This window comes from Gadus chalcogrammus, chromosome 19 (genome assembly GCF_026213295.1).
Source record: "Gadus chalcogrammus isolate NIFS_2021 chromosome 19, NIFS_Gcha_1.0, whole genome shotgun sequence".
NCBI lineage: Eukaryota > Metazoa > Chordata > Actinopteri > Gadiformes > Gadidae > Gadus > Gadus chalcogrammus.
Genome location: NC_079430.1, coordinates 1,137,161 through 1,151,719, shown reverse-complemented (window position 1 = coordinate 1,151,719; position 14,559 = coordinate 1,137,161). Strand labels below are relative to the sequence as shown.

At 44.9% G+C, this 14,559-nt stretch overlaps 1 protein-coding gene across 4 annotated transcripts in view; it reads right to left on the bottom strand.

Moving 5' to 3' along the window:
* LOC130372601 (A-kinase anchor protein 2-like) overlaps positions 1–14,559 on the bottom strand; it is a 119,176-nt gene that overhangs the window by 76,621 nt on the left and 27,996 nt on the right. For all 4 annotated transcript variants that reach the window (XM_056578698.1, XM_056578699.1, XM_056578700.1 and 1 more), the window contains exons 3-4: positions 9,457–9,537; positions 4,360–4,484 (exon numbers count right to left, since the gene is read on the bottom strand). In XM_056578698.1, the coding sequence (XP_056434673.1) occupies positions 4,360–4,484; positions 9,457–9,537 (206 nt within the window). The remainder of the gene's footprint in view (positions 1–4,359; positions 4,485–9,456; positions 9,538–14,559) is intronic.

Genomic DNA, 14,559 nt, shown 5'->3' with positions numbered 1-14,559 from the left:
GCCTTAAATGAATGAATGAATTGTTAACTATTAATATACCAATATAATGAATCTCCAACATACCAAAGGTATTATGTCAGTGTTCATTGTTTGTCTCTCACAATGGCGACACACATGGACCCAAGACTAGATGAAGAATGAGCCAATCAGCAGAGAGCGTCAAACACCAGGTGTAGTGGCAGTTGCAAAGGGGATTACAGGGAAGGTGCAATGAAAGGCCATTGTATTATAAAGAGGATCGCTGTGAGACCCCAGGTGATTGGATTCTCATCCAATTAATTATCTTAATGCAGACGAAACACTGGACCCCAAAGTCCCGTCTGGGTCAAATCAAGTTGAACTGAACTTTGATTGGAGTTTCAATCTCTTGAATCATATCTAACATGATGGGGAGGTTTGCAGTAATCTGTGGAAATTATTATGTTAATCCAATCATCTACGTTTCACCTGTGATTCCGAGCCTGCTGAACTTATCCATCACAATTTAGATCTTGAACCACCTCTGTGCATCCAAGGAAGCCCCAGCAGCAAACTAAACCAACACCTCCTGGCCTTCTGCTGGTTCAGAGCCACTAGCCCGTCTCCTCAGAGCAACCTGTGTTATTATGACAGTGAAGAGATACAGCCAGTGTCCTGGTGTTATGACAGAGAAGAGATGAAGCCAGTGTCTTGGTCTTATAATAGTCCTCATTGTTATGGAAGGTCTTCTGTATTAGTTACAGGAAAAACACACTGGCTTGTCTCTCACATTTTTATAGATAACAACATGATGGTAATGTACTCAGGCCTATAAAGTTGATGGTATTTACGCACAAACACACACACACCCACACCCACCCACCCACCCACCCACCCACACACACACACACACACACACACACACACACACACACACACACACACACACACACACACACACACACACACACAAACACACACACATAATCATGCCTTAATTCAAGTCTTCCTTGCAGACACATTGACACAAGCATATGCACCCAATCACACATACCACACACACACACTACTATACGCAAACACTGTCAGAATGGACATACAGCCCATAAAACACATTCTCCTCACTGAGGATTCCTCCACTCCCATTCAATTCAAAATCCCTTTTTAGGAATAGTTTTCTCCTCTTGGATGCTTCCTTATTCCCTTATTCTACTAACGCTATCCTTCCCTTAGAAGCTTATTTTTTGGGATCTTCCTTATGGATTCTTCTTCTACGAATATTGCTACAATAATCTGGAATAACAACAATAACAAGAAGGGAATAAGGATTTCTTGTTCCTCATACCATTCTCAGTCAAACACAAGGAACATGGGTAACACTAATGTTTATTTGTGTATTATTAACGTCACGAATGAGAGAGACATAGATCTATGATAGTCGTCAGAATGAATCTATGTTCTATGTTTGCAGTCAGAATGAATCTATGTTCTATGTTTATAGTCAGAGTTAATCTATGTTCTATGTTTCTGGTCAGTATGAATGAACTGTGTACCCTATTGATTTCAGTGTTATGAGTCAATGTTATCTCCAGGAGTTGTAGTATTTGGGGTGGTTATCTCATCACGTTGATGGATGTATTATACATTGCAGGAGCAGTACCTGCCGGGAAACCAGCTGTTGGGTGTTAGGGCAGGGGTTAAGGCTAGGGGGCGGGTGATAGGGGAGCGGGTGATAGGGCTAAGTGTTAGGGGGCGGGTGATAGGGGGGCGGGTGATAGGGATAAGTGTTAGGGAGCGGGTGATAGGGGGCGGGTGATAGGGATAAGTGTTAGGGGGCGGGTGATAGGGGGGCGGGTGATAGGGATAAGTGTTAGGGGGCGGGTGATAGGGGGGCGGGTGATAGGGCTAAGTGTTAGGGGGCGGGTGATAGGGGGCGGGTGATAGGGATAAGTGTTAGGGGGCGGGTGTAAGGGTTAAGTGGCTAGGGGGCGGGTGTTAGGGGGCGGGTGTTAGGGGGCGGGTGATAGGGGGCGGGTGATAGGGGGCAGGTGTTAGGGCGGGGGTTAGTGCTAGGTGGCTAGGTGGCTGGCGTTAGGGCAGGGGTTAGGGGGTGGGTGTTAGGGCTAGGTTGTAAGGGGCGGGTGATAGTTGTTTTTTTAGGGCTAGGCGCTAGGGGGCTGGTGTTAGGGCTTGTGTTTGGGCTAGGTGGTTAGGGGGGGGGTGTGAGGGCCTGCGTGGCTAGGGTCAGTGGTGAGGTGACTCACTGGCTGCTGAAAGGGCAGCTCTCTGTGACTCCTGGCTGCTGAAAGGGCCGACTGTGTCTCCTGTTTACACAGTAGGTCTGTAATGATATAGAAACCGTTCCACTACCATCACCACTGCTCTCCGAATCCCTCTCTCTCCCACTCCCTCTCTCTCTCGCTCCCTCTCTCTCGCTCCCATTCTGTCTGGCATGTCCCTCTTTCTCTCAATTGTAACCCTTCTGTCTGCTCTCTCTCTCTCCCTCAATCTATCTCTCATTATCTCTCTCTCTCTTTCATTAGCTCTCATTCTGTCTGCTATTCTCTCTCTCTCTCTCTCTCTCTCTCTCTCTCTCTCTCTGTCTCTCTCTCTCTGTCTCTCGCTCTTCCTCAATCTATCTCTCTTTATTCCTTCTCGTTATTCCTCTCTCTTTCATTATTATGTCTGTATGCTCTTTCTCCCTCTCTCCCTCTATCTATCTCTCTCTATCCCTCTTTATCTCTCTCTTGCATGAGTTCCCATTCTGTCCGTTCTGTCTCCCTCTATTTCTCTTTATCTCTCTCTCTTTCATGAGCTCCCATTCTGTCGATTCTCTCTTGCCCCTGGTTGAGGGTGTTAGGGAGTTGGTTAGAACTCGCTCTTCTATGTAGAGGGCAGATCACTCTCTCTGTGGTTTTATTTTAGCTTGGCTAACACAATGGCCCTTATAGACCCAACGTCCTACTTGTTATGTTCATTAAGTCACAGGTCCTCTCTCCCTGCATCCCGTCCTTGTCCGTTTCTATGTCTCTCTCTTATTCTCTCTCTTTTTTATCAACTTCAAACAAGACGTGAACTCTCTCTCACTCTCTTTTTCTGACTTTCTCTCTCTCCGTCTCTTTTTCCCTCTCTGTCTCTCTCTCACTCTCTCTCTTTCTGACTGTCTCTCTCCCTCACTCTCTCTTTCTTCCTCCATTCCAGCAGACATCTTTAAACTCCAAGCTGTTCGTCTTCTGGGGTTGTTTATGTGTTCTTCAGAATTTGTCATGATGGAACACCTATAAGCCTCATGCCTGGCCCCTTTTCCCCGCTCTGTCAGGGCTGTGTGTGTGTGTGTGTGTGTGTGTGTGTGTGTGTGTGTGTGTGTGTGTGTGTGTGTGTGTGTGTGTGTGTGTGTGTGTGTGTGTGTGTGTGTGTGTGTGTGTGTGTGTGTGTGTGTGTGTGTGTACGTGTGCGTGTGTCTGTGTGCACGAAAGAGGAGAAATTATGTAAATGCGATCATGTTCCATAACAGTGCCTCTATCGCCCCCCTCGTGGTCTCTTCTGGGTTCCTTCTCTAGGTTCCTAATCTGGGTTTGGGGAGATTCACCTTAAGTCCTTTAGGAGCTTAAGGTTAGTGCGTGTTTTGTAGAGTGGGGCTGTGAGGCCCCATGAGAATGTAACTGGGACAGAGGGCTGTATAAATAAACTCGAATTTATCGACATGGACACAACACAACGTTGTTTTCTAATGTACGTCTGTCCAACCCTAACGTTTCACAAAGGGCTCTTTGAAAGCTTAATCATTGACTTTAGCTAACCCAGCCAGTGGTTGAATGATGTGATTCACACCTAGCAGACCAGCGATAAGACCCTCTACAGTAGCCTCTCTTTCTGACCAGTCACAGCGCTAAGTCAATGATATCCGGGAGATAGCGACTGAGCTAGCGGAGCTAAAGTGCTAAAGGCATGCTGTTTCAGTATCACCGATAAGCTAGCTTCAGGAGAACAGGACTGCTTTCATAGAGTTGATCAAAACAGTGCAGTAGTGCACTGCGGGGCTATAGCTGAATACATCTCAAGGACAACACCAACAATACTAAACCAATGGCAAATGTGGGGCCGTGTTTGTAGACCACTGCCGAGCTATTAAAGGAAATCTGGGTTCTGCAGAGTCAGCAAGATGTGCCCCATTGGAATATAATGAAAAGAGAAAAGTAGGTTGGAAGGTACTAAGTAGGGGGCCGAGGGAGTGTTAGTGAGTTTGGGTGTGTGTGTGTGTGTGTGTGTGTGTGTGTGTGTGTGTGTGTGTGTGTGTGTGTGTGTGTGTGTGTGTGTGTGTGTGTGTGTGTGTGTGTGTGTGTGTGTGTGTGTGTGTGTGTGTTTGCGTGTGTAGTTGTGTGGTTGTGTGTGTCAGTGTACCTGTGTATCTGGTCCTCCAACCTCCTGCCCTGCTCTTCCTCCTTCTCCAGCTGTCTCCTGCTCTCCTCCTCTTCCTCACCACCATTGGAGCCCTGGAGCAACCAGCGCTCACGCATGGCTTTAGACTGGGAGAGAGAGAGAGAGAGAGAGAGAGAGAGAGAGAGAGAGAGAGAGAGAGAGAGAGAGAGAGAGAGAGAGAGAGAGAGAGAGAGAGAGAGAGAGAGAGAGAGAGGGAGAGAGGGAGAGGGAGAGGGAGAGGGGGAGGGAGGGGGAGAGGGGGAGGGAGAGAGAGAGAGAGAGATGGATGCAGAGAAAAATGGAGGGAGAGATAGAGAGGGACAGCGCGACAGGAAGACATAGAGAAAAAAAATATCCATTTAAAATGTTGGGCAACATTTTAATGTTTCCATTTGTACCTGCCAAGTCCTTTTATTGAGGAATACCAGCTGATTCAGGTGTCTAAAGATATAGATCATGTACTGCAGGGATGGTGCATCAAGGGCTGACAGGAGGGACTCATTATAACTTCCTATAGTATTACACACTAGCCGCGTTTACATGGCACATCTGATCCGCATAGATTTCTATGCGGAATAGATCTGTTCCTAAAATGTGATCCGAATGTACTGTATGATGGCAGTATCAAAAGTGTCCGTTATGTCTCTCGCGCACACCTGACACATCCCTGGACCAGCGTCGACATAATGGACGTCTTATCACTATTTGGCACTGTGAATTTGATTTTAATGAAAGCACCGCAGGAGAGAGCTTTTCTCTGCCTGCTCCTTCAATTAAGAAGGAGGAGGACAGCAAAGCTACGTCAATTTCTCGTTTGATCTTTATATTTACCCCCACCTCCAAGAGGACATTTGTCTCCTCGAAGGTCCAATTATGAACTACTGCAGCTGCCATCTCTCTAAGTTAAGAAGTATTTTAACGTTCAGCCTGCAAAAGTACTAGTAGTAGCCTACTCATTTACAGTTATCTCGGACGCGCGCGGACACTACGATACACGAACACGTCATTAATAAACACCCATTTCCCGTCGCTTAGCAACCGGACATGCTTACCGGACTACTTACCGAGTGGTAACAAAGACGTGAATCAGGCAATAAATCCACTTTCCTCGACAGCGGTCAAGTTCGGTGTGCATAAAAGTATAGACGGAGCTCAGTGGACCAATTGCGAACTACTACAGCTGCTCTAAGTTAAACCCCAATCTATTCGGAATGAGTGCATACATGTCGATTAAAACGGACTACACCACCTCTTCTATTCGGCATAGAATTCTATGCCAAACAGATAATTGTATTCCGAATGAGGTGTATACATGATCATTTTCCTTTACGCATAGAAATCCATGCGGATCAGATGTGTCCATGTAAACGCGGCTACTGTTACACATAATATATCACAAGTATGTCATAGTCAACATGTATCGCTCCATTCAAGAACATAGTCTAAACACTAGGCTGATGGTTAACATTAGTCCACAGTCTAAACTCTGACACTAGGCTAATGGTTAACATTAGTCCACAGTCTAAACTCTCATTGTTTGCTGGTAGTTTGGTACTAGCGAATTTTAGCTTTGACTGTTGACTGTTAACCTGCTGACTCCTAAACGTAGAACCAAGTAACATAGAAAGAAAGCCCACTTGGGATTGTGTGCAAAGATTTTCGAGCTAGGTATATGGCCAATGGTCTGTGTTTCCTATCTGGTTGGGGTAATAATAAAGTTTAATTTGAATGAGTCTGTGACCTCAGAGGGCCAGCGCTCTCTCACGCCGCCGCTGAAACAACATTCCACTTCCTGTGCGCTCTGAGTGGCTCAGAGTTCCTCAGAGAAGGTCTGGAGGTTCTGCTCAGAAATACCCTGGATGTAAGTGAAGGACATGTTTTGTGAGGCTTTTCATGGGATTGATTGTGGTTTCCAATCACAATCGATCGAATGTGGGTACTTCATGTAGTTCTGATCGTCTGTGATGTACATTTCTATGACTGCAGCTAAGGAAGAGTATATAAATGGTTTGGCTTGTGACAAATGTATAAACAATGCTAGCTGTGCATTTATGGGTTAGACTGCCCCATACAGGCTAGGCTAATCAGTACCCACGACCAAATACACATCATCACCTATGGATGGATGAAAGGATTAATGAATGGATGGATTGATCCATTCATTAAAAGAGGTCAGACAAGTTGTTCCGATTGGTGCTGGACATTTGGTATATTCCAACCATAATAACTAACAAAGATAATGCATGAATGAAGCAGCAGGCGAAGAGTACAATGACTTCCGCAAACCTCTAGAAACTTCATTCAGTCCATTCAGTCATTCCCTGATTCCAGCTTAGGCTCTTCGCCTGGCCGTCTATCCTTACAGCGATGACTCGGCTGACTGTTTCTTTATCTCTGGGCTGCTGTCGGGGCTTCCTCTCCCAGGCTAAGCCCCCGTCCCCAGAGAGCCAGCGCCGCCACACAGAGCTCTCCATCCGCCCGACACCTGGCCCTCCGAGCCAGCTAGGGGCTGCTTCAGAGTGTGAGGAGATCTCTGGTTGTTAAAGAGGAACCCTCAAGAGAGTGCTGCTTTTAACGGACGCTGTGAAATCACACTAGACCGCAGCATAAACTGGCTTCAATTTCCAAGAAGTTGTTTTCATTTTCAACCAAATGGCGTTCGCAAATCCCAGATCAATGAGGTCACTTGTCAAACTTTTCACCGTTCTTTCTCGCCACAACAAAGTTGATGATGAAGACCGGGACATTTTCACCACGTTCCCTGAAACAGTTACATTCTATGTTAGAAAATAGCAGAATGTGAGGGTTTACTCTAAAGCAGCCGGACGGCTCCGCTAGAGAGCAGCCAAAACACTAACGGTGGCTCTGCAGTCAAGTACTGCCCAGAATTTAAACCACTGTTCAGTGGTTCGTCCTCTCTTGAGAGATTTAATAAGATTCTAACCCTCAGTGTCCCTCTCTCTCTCTCTCTCTCTCTCTCTCTCTCTCTCTCTCTCTCTCTCTCTCGTCCTCTCTCTCTCCTCTCTCTCTCTCTCTCTCTCTCTCTCTCTCTCTCTCTCTCTCTCCTCTCTCTCTCTCTCTCTCTCTCTCTCTCTCTCTCTCTCTCTCTCTCTCTCCCTCCCCCTGTGGTCCTGAAGCAGAGATCTGCAATGGAACACTTAAAGATGGCCACTAACACTAACATTAGATCACATTGTAATCAAATGTGAATCGAGTGTATCCAAGGAGCAGGTAAGTCAAACTCCTCCTCTAGCATCACTCCAGGTAGACGGAGGAGATGAGGGGTCATAGGGTTTGAACCAGGGGTCCAGCCACTACCCTTTCCTGCTCCCCACGTCTCCATCTTCTGCCACCCCCTGTTTGTTTCAGTTTGTCACTGATTGATATTATTGTTTTTAGTGTTATGCATGTATACGTGCCATTTATATATATGACATGCTCACACAATGTTTGGTGCTTTGTATCCCAAAGCATAAATAACTAATAATAAAAAAAAAATGCATTTTCTGCAGAAAATGCGGTGAGTGCTGTAGTCGTGCATAGTGAGGTTGAAAATATGTTTTAGTAAAGCCACATAGTTTACATGTAAGACATAAAGAAATTTTAAATGGCTTAATTCCAGTGAAGGGATTTTAACAGAGTCTCAATGGAATGAACAATATAACCATGCACACCATTTAAAAAATGTAAAATGGTGGGAAACAAATGAAGAGATTATTTAAACAAATGGCTAATGTGATAAAATATAGAATTGCTGATCTGTTCTGTGTGTGTGTGTGTGTGTGTGTGTGTGTGTGTGTGTGTGTGTGTGTGTGTGTGTGTGTGTGTGTGTGTGTGTGTGTGTGTGTGTGTGTGTGTGTGTGTGTGTGTGTGTGTGTGTGTCTGTGTGTGTGTTAGTAATTTGGAAAAGTATGTCATTGACCTTATTCATTCACGTCTAGGTTCATCAAAATAAGCTCACAAAATGATGAGGTTTATACCGGTGGTCCCTTTTGTGTCTCAGCTTTCAAATGGCATTTTGTTTGTCAATAGCATGTAAAATGACTAAAAAGTGCCCATTGACTTCCATTGTAAAAAATATATATATTTTAAAACAAGAATATCTTAAAAGTTTAAAATATTTAAATAATCTGATTTTTGAACATTTTAAAATTGGGATGGAGTCTCTAGATGAACAATTGTGGAAGGAGTAGGTTCCCAAAGTTTGTAGAGAATAATAAAGAAGAAAGAAAGATATAATAAAACCTAAGAAGAACAATAATTGAGCACAGCATGCAGCACTCAACTAACACAAGAGATGTGCCTGTTTCCGTCTGAATGTAGTTACTAGGCATGATACATGATAAATAATTTCTAAGCTAGAGTGATGCATATGGCTGTTATTAAGCATTAAGCTGGTCAGTGATTCATATTCCGTTTCAGTTTCCACATGTGGGTGAAGCTCTGTGAAACGGTGCCATGCAGGATCAAACTCAGCCACTGGGAATGTGAAAACCAGAGAGTCTAATGAAGGGAATGTACTTTATTGGGAGGATTAAAAGTGTGTCCAGAGAGAGGTTAAAGGGGAGTGGTGCCATGCAGAATGTGGACGCACTGAGTTAATGCTGCTGCACCTTCCAAACCAGCTGGAAGGAGAAGGACTATCAAGATAACGTTGCTGTAGATATGCAACAAGCTGCAAAAAGAGGTGAAGGTGTGGGTGGTACTTGAATGGGAGTGTGTGTGTGTTTGTTTGCGTGTGTATGGTTAATGGCTGGTTTAAGAAGCCTAACCCAGCTCAGAGTACAATCAGAATGACTCAGGCCTGGTGAGGCTGCTTTAACCAGCCATCATACACACACGCTCACACACACACACACACACACACACACACACACACACACACACACACACACACACACACACACACACACACATACACAGAAAGAGAATGCATGCATGCACGCACGCACGCACGCACGCACGCACGCACGCACGCACGCACACACACACACACACACACACACACACACACACACACACACACACACACACACACACACACACACACACACACACACACACACACACTAAGGTCACCTTGAGGTGTTGTAACTGTAGCACCAGATCATCCAGCTGACTTCTCTTGCTCTCAATCGCTATTTGTCGTTTATGTTTCTCCTGGAAGACAACAAATAAACACAAATTTAATCAACACATGCTATCAATTCACAACAATGCCTCATAATACACACGTCATTAACACATGCTATCCAAACAGGATCAGTAGCTGCTTGATAACACACATGTAATCACACAGGGTATCAATAGCTGCCTCATAACACTCATGTAATCACTCACAGGATCAATAGCTGCTTTATAACAGACATGTAATCAACGACAGGATCAATAGCTGCTTCATAACACATGTAATCACCCACAGGATCAATAGCTGCTTTATAACCAGTGCTACTGATTACTGATTACTAGTTACTCCTTAAAATAGTAACTTAGTTACTTTACTGATTACTTGATTTTAAAAGTAACTAAGTTAGATTACAAGTTACTTTATTAGTTACATTTAGCTGCGACAACACCCCCTGCCGCCTCAAAATAAAAAATGACAACCGGTTTGCCAATACTGACTTTGCACCATTGACAGATTTTCTGAATGAAGAATGACGAAATAAACGTTGCAGTTCGCAATTATTTAACAAATATAGTCCATGATTGACGCTAAATGTGCAGGGTGCACACACTGACACATGGCTTTGAACCGCTTCCGCCAACTTTTAAGGTGTAGACAAAATATCTCTGCGTTCTTTACAAGGTGATCAACGGACGCAGCTCCACGTGCGTGACGAAAACGACGTAAACAGTATGGCGACACATTAGTGCCATAAAGCACAAATGTGATAAAACATGCATTCGGGCGTATTAGATTATTTCACACGCTTAGATATTAACTGCGAGCGCGCAAATTATCACATTAGTGGCACTAATGTGTCGCCATAAATCAGAGCGTTCTAGCGCTCGAGCTGCTCGGACCTCTCTGTGCGTTTAGTTCTCTGGCGATAATGTAGAGGCTCCCACGCGCTCTCTCTGCAGCCGTCGCTCCAGCACAACACACACACACACACACACACACACACACACACACACACACACACACACACACACACACACACACACACACACACACACACACACACACACACACGCGCGCGCGCGCGCCCACACACCGTGCGGCTAATTCCGCCGCTAAAAGCAACTGGTGGCGCGGACTCTGGAGAGTCAAGGTCGACACTCGCCTCTGATAGATTGAAGTCTTTGGAGACGCACACACACACTCTCACACAAACAGACAGACAGACAGACAGACAGACAGACAGACAGACAGACAGACAGACAGACAGACAGACAGACAGACAGACAGACAGACAGACAGACAGACAGACAGACAGACAGACAGACAGACAGACAGACAGACAGACAGACAGACAGACAGACAGACAGACAGACAGACAGACAGACAGACAGACAGACAGACAGACAGACAGACAGACAGACAGACAGACAGACAGACACACACACACACACACACACACACACACACACACACACACACACACACACACACACACACACACACACACACACACCACTCCATCGATCTCAACACCAATCGGTGATCCGGTAAAAGAAAATGACTTTGAAGTGACTTTGATGAGTAACTTTAATCTGATTCCTGGTTTGGAAATAGTAACGTTTTAGATTACTCGTTACTGAAAAAAAACTTGGCGTTACTAAGTAATGCGTTACTGGCATTTCTGTTTAAAAAACACATGGAATCAGCCACAGGATCAATAGCTGCTTCATAACACACATGTAATCAGCCACAGGATCAATAGCTGCTTCATAACACACATGTAATCACCGACAGGATCAATAGCTACTTCCAAACAAGGGTCACCCCCGTTCTCTGGCAGAATGTCTGGCAGAATGTCTGGCAGAATGGTATGGCCCTATTACCCAGCATGCTTCGGCTCTCTCGACACCTCCGTCCAGGTGTTTCCCTCTCCTAAACACGCCCGTAGCACGAGGCTCCTGATAACTGAGGACAATGGTGGGGCCAGGGGGGACAGGCCTTTTACACAGCTCGGTTTTAAAGGCACAGGGTCAAGGGTCAAGTTGTATTGAGTACGGGGAAAGATGAGCTTCTGAATATAGTTTTGTGTGCACAGCTTGGCTGCAGATGTGGAACTGCCTGTGATGTTTGTGGATGTTGCAATAGGATTGATATTGAATCATTCATGCAGTTGAATTAATCACATGCTGAAGGAGGAGCACTATTTAAACGGAGCAACACATATTGCTCTCTAAATGAGTGCTTCCAGTAATGCTAGGCCTGGCAGGCCTGTCATAACTTTATGACAGCAGGTCTGCAGTCTGTCGGCTGTCTTCACCTCTCAAGAGAGATGGATCGCCATAGCAACGCATGGAGGTAGTAGAGCGTCCGAGAGGTCAGGGGGTCGTGGGGAAGGGGAAGGGGGGTCGAGAGGGGTGAAGGTCTATACAGACTATCTAGAAACGGCCCATGTAGGCCTGGGGTATTCATGGGGGGAGAGGAGCTATGTGGAAGTAGTTCAGGAGAAGGAGGTCACTCACAAACGACCAGGCGATGTTATGGATACATTAGAGACTCACTATAGATTCACTATACACTCACTATAGAAACATTATACATACTTAACAGAATGATTATACATTCAGAAACACTATAACTACATTATAGCTTCATTGTAGATACATTATAAATTCACCATTGATTCATTATAGTTTCACTATAGAAGTATTATAGATTGTTTATTATCATAACCTGGTCAGTTCAATGTGGTCAGCAATTTTACATCCATCTCTCTCTCTCTCTCTCTCTCTCTCTCTCTCTCTCTCTCTCTCTCTCTCTCTCTCTCTCTCTCTCTCTCTCTCTCTCTCTCTCGCTCTCTCTCTCCTCTCCTTTCCTCTGCATGTTTCTCAGAGTCCTGCTTTCCTTTCTTCTAAATATAGACATGAGGGAAAAACCCTAAAATGATGACCAGTCACATGCATCACAAACACACACACAACACACTATAACACAGACATTACACACACACACACACACACACACACACAACACACTGTTACACAGACATTACATACACACACACACACACACACACACACACACACACACACACACACACACACACACACACACACACACACACACACACACAACACATTATAACACAGACATTACACACACACACACACAACACACTGTAACAAAGACATCACACACACAAACAACACACTGTAACACAGACATTACACACCAACACACTGTGACACAGACAGTAGACACACACAACACACTCTAGCACAGACATTACACACACAACAAACTGTAACACAGACATCCCACAAACACACACACACAACTCACTGTAACACAGTCATTACACGCACACAACACACTGTAACACATTACGTTACACATACACAAAACACTGTAACACAGACATTACACAAACAACACACTATAACACAGACATTACACGCAACTCACTGCAACACATTACGCTATATTAGCCATTACACTCCCACAACATACTGTAATACATTATTACACGCATACAACACACTGTAACACATTACATTACGGCAGACATTACACACACACAGCACACTGTAACACATTATGTAATAGCAGACAAGACACACACACAACACACTGTAAAACAGACATTAAACTCGCACAACACACTGTAACACATTACGTTACACACACACAAAACACTATAACACAGACATTACACACATAACACACTGTACATTACGCTATGTTAAAGCAGACATTACACACAAACAACACAGGGTAACACATTACGCTAACACACACACACACACACACACACACACACACACACACACACACACACACACACACACACACACACACACACACACACACACACACACACACACACACACACACACAGATGCAAACGCACTTATAACAACCAGAAAGACAGATAGCAATGAGAAAGTGATAGTCAGAAATGAGGGGTGAGATAAAAGAGAGAAAGATGTAAACATTAATAATGTAGATAACGAGAGGGAGAAAGAGAGAGAGAGAGAGAGAGAGAGAGAGAGAGAGAGAGAGAGAGAGAGAGAGAGAGAGAGAGAGAGAGAGAGAGAGAGAGAGAGAGAGAGACTGAGGGAGAGACTCATATTAAATCTCTCAAGAGAGCTCCCCAGATGGCAGAGGCTGTTTATGAACTGTGGTCAACCAATGGAATAAACACACACACACACACACACACACACACACACACACACACACAAACACACACACACACACACACACACACACACACACACACACACACACACACACACACACACACACACACACACACACACACACAAACATACACATGCACACTAACACACATACACAAACACATACACACACACACACACACACTCACAACCATACACATACACACACACACACACACACACACACACACACACACACACACACACACACACACACACACACATGCACATACACACACAAACAAACAAACAAAGAATCTTGACAGGGTTTAAAGGTTAGTGAGTTGAGAGAGAGGGGGAGAGCTACAGCATCCATTCCCATGTACAGTAGGCGACAACACACACGAACACACAAACACACACAAACACACACAAACACACACACACACACACACACAAACACACACGCGCACAGCTTTGAATCAATTCACACATCAACACATTACAACCACTCCAGGATGAGAGGATGTAGAGAGGAATCAGCCGGTAAACTTTGAATTAAATCACGATAAAAAAATAGGTGACCCCAAAGGAAAGGTTCCCGCTGGGCCCCCAGTGTGCAGTGCCTGGAGGCCCGCTGGAGGACAGGCCCCTCACCACTCGCACCCCAGCAAGCAGATGGATAACAGCCGCACTGTATACACTGTATATTACTGTATATTGTGTTTAGTTATACTCCACTAAACGCTCTGTCGTATTGTGTCCTATTGTACTCCATTCTATTCTGGTGTCCTCCCCCAATTGGAGAAATGTCTACATTCCTAGTGACACACTGGTGTGTTCCCACGCTGCGCCTCTCACAGAGTTCTCTGTGGA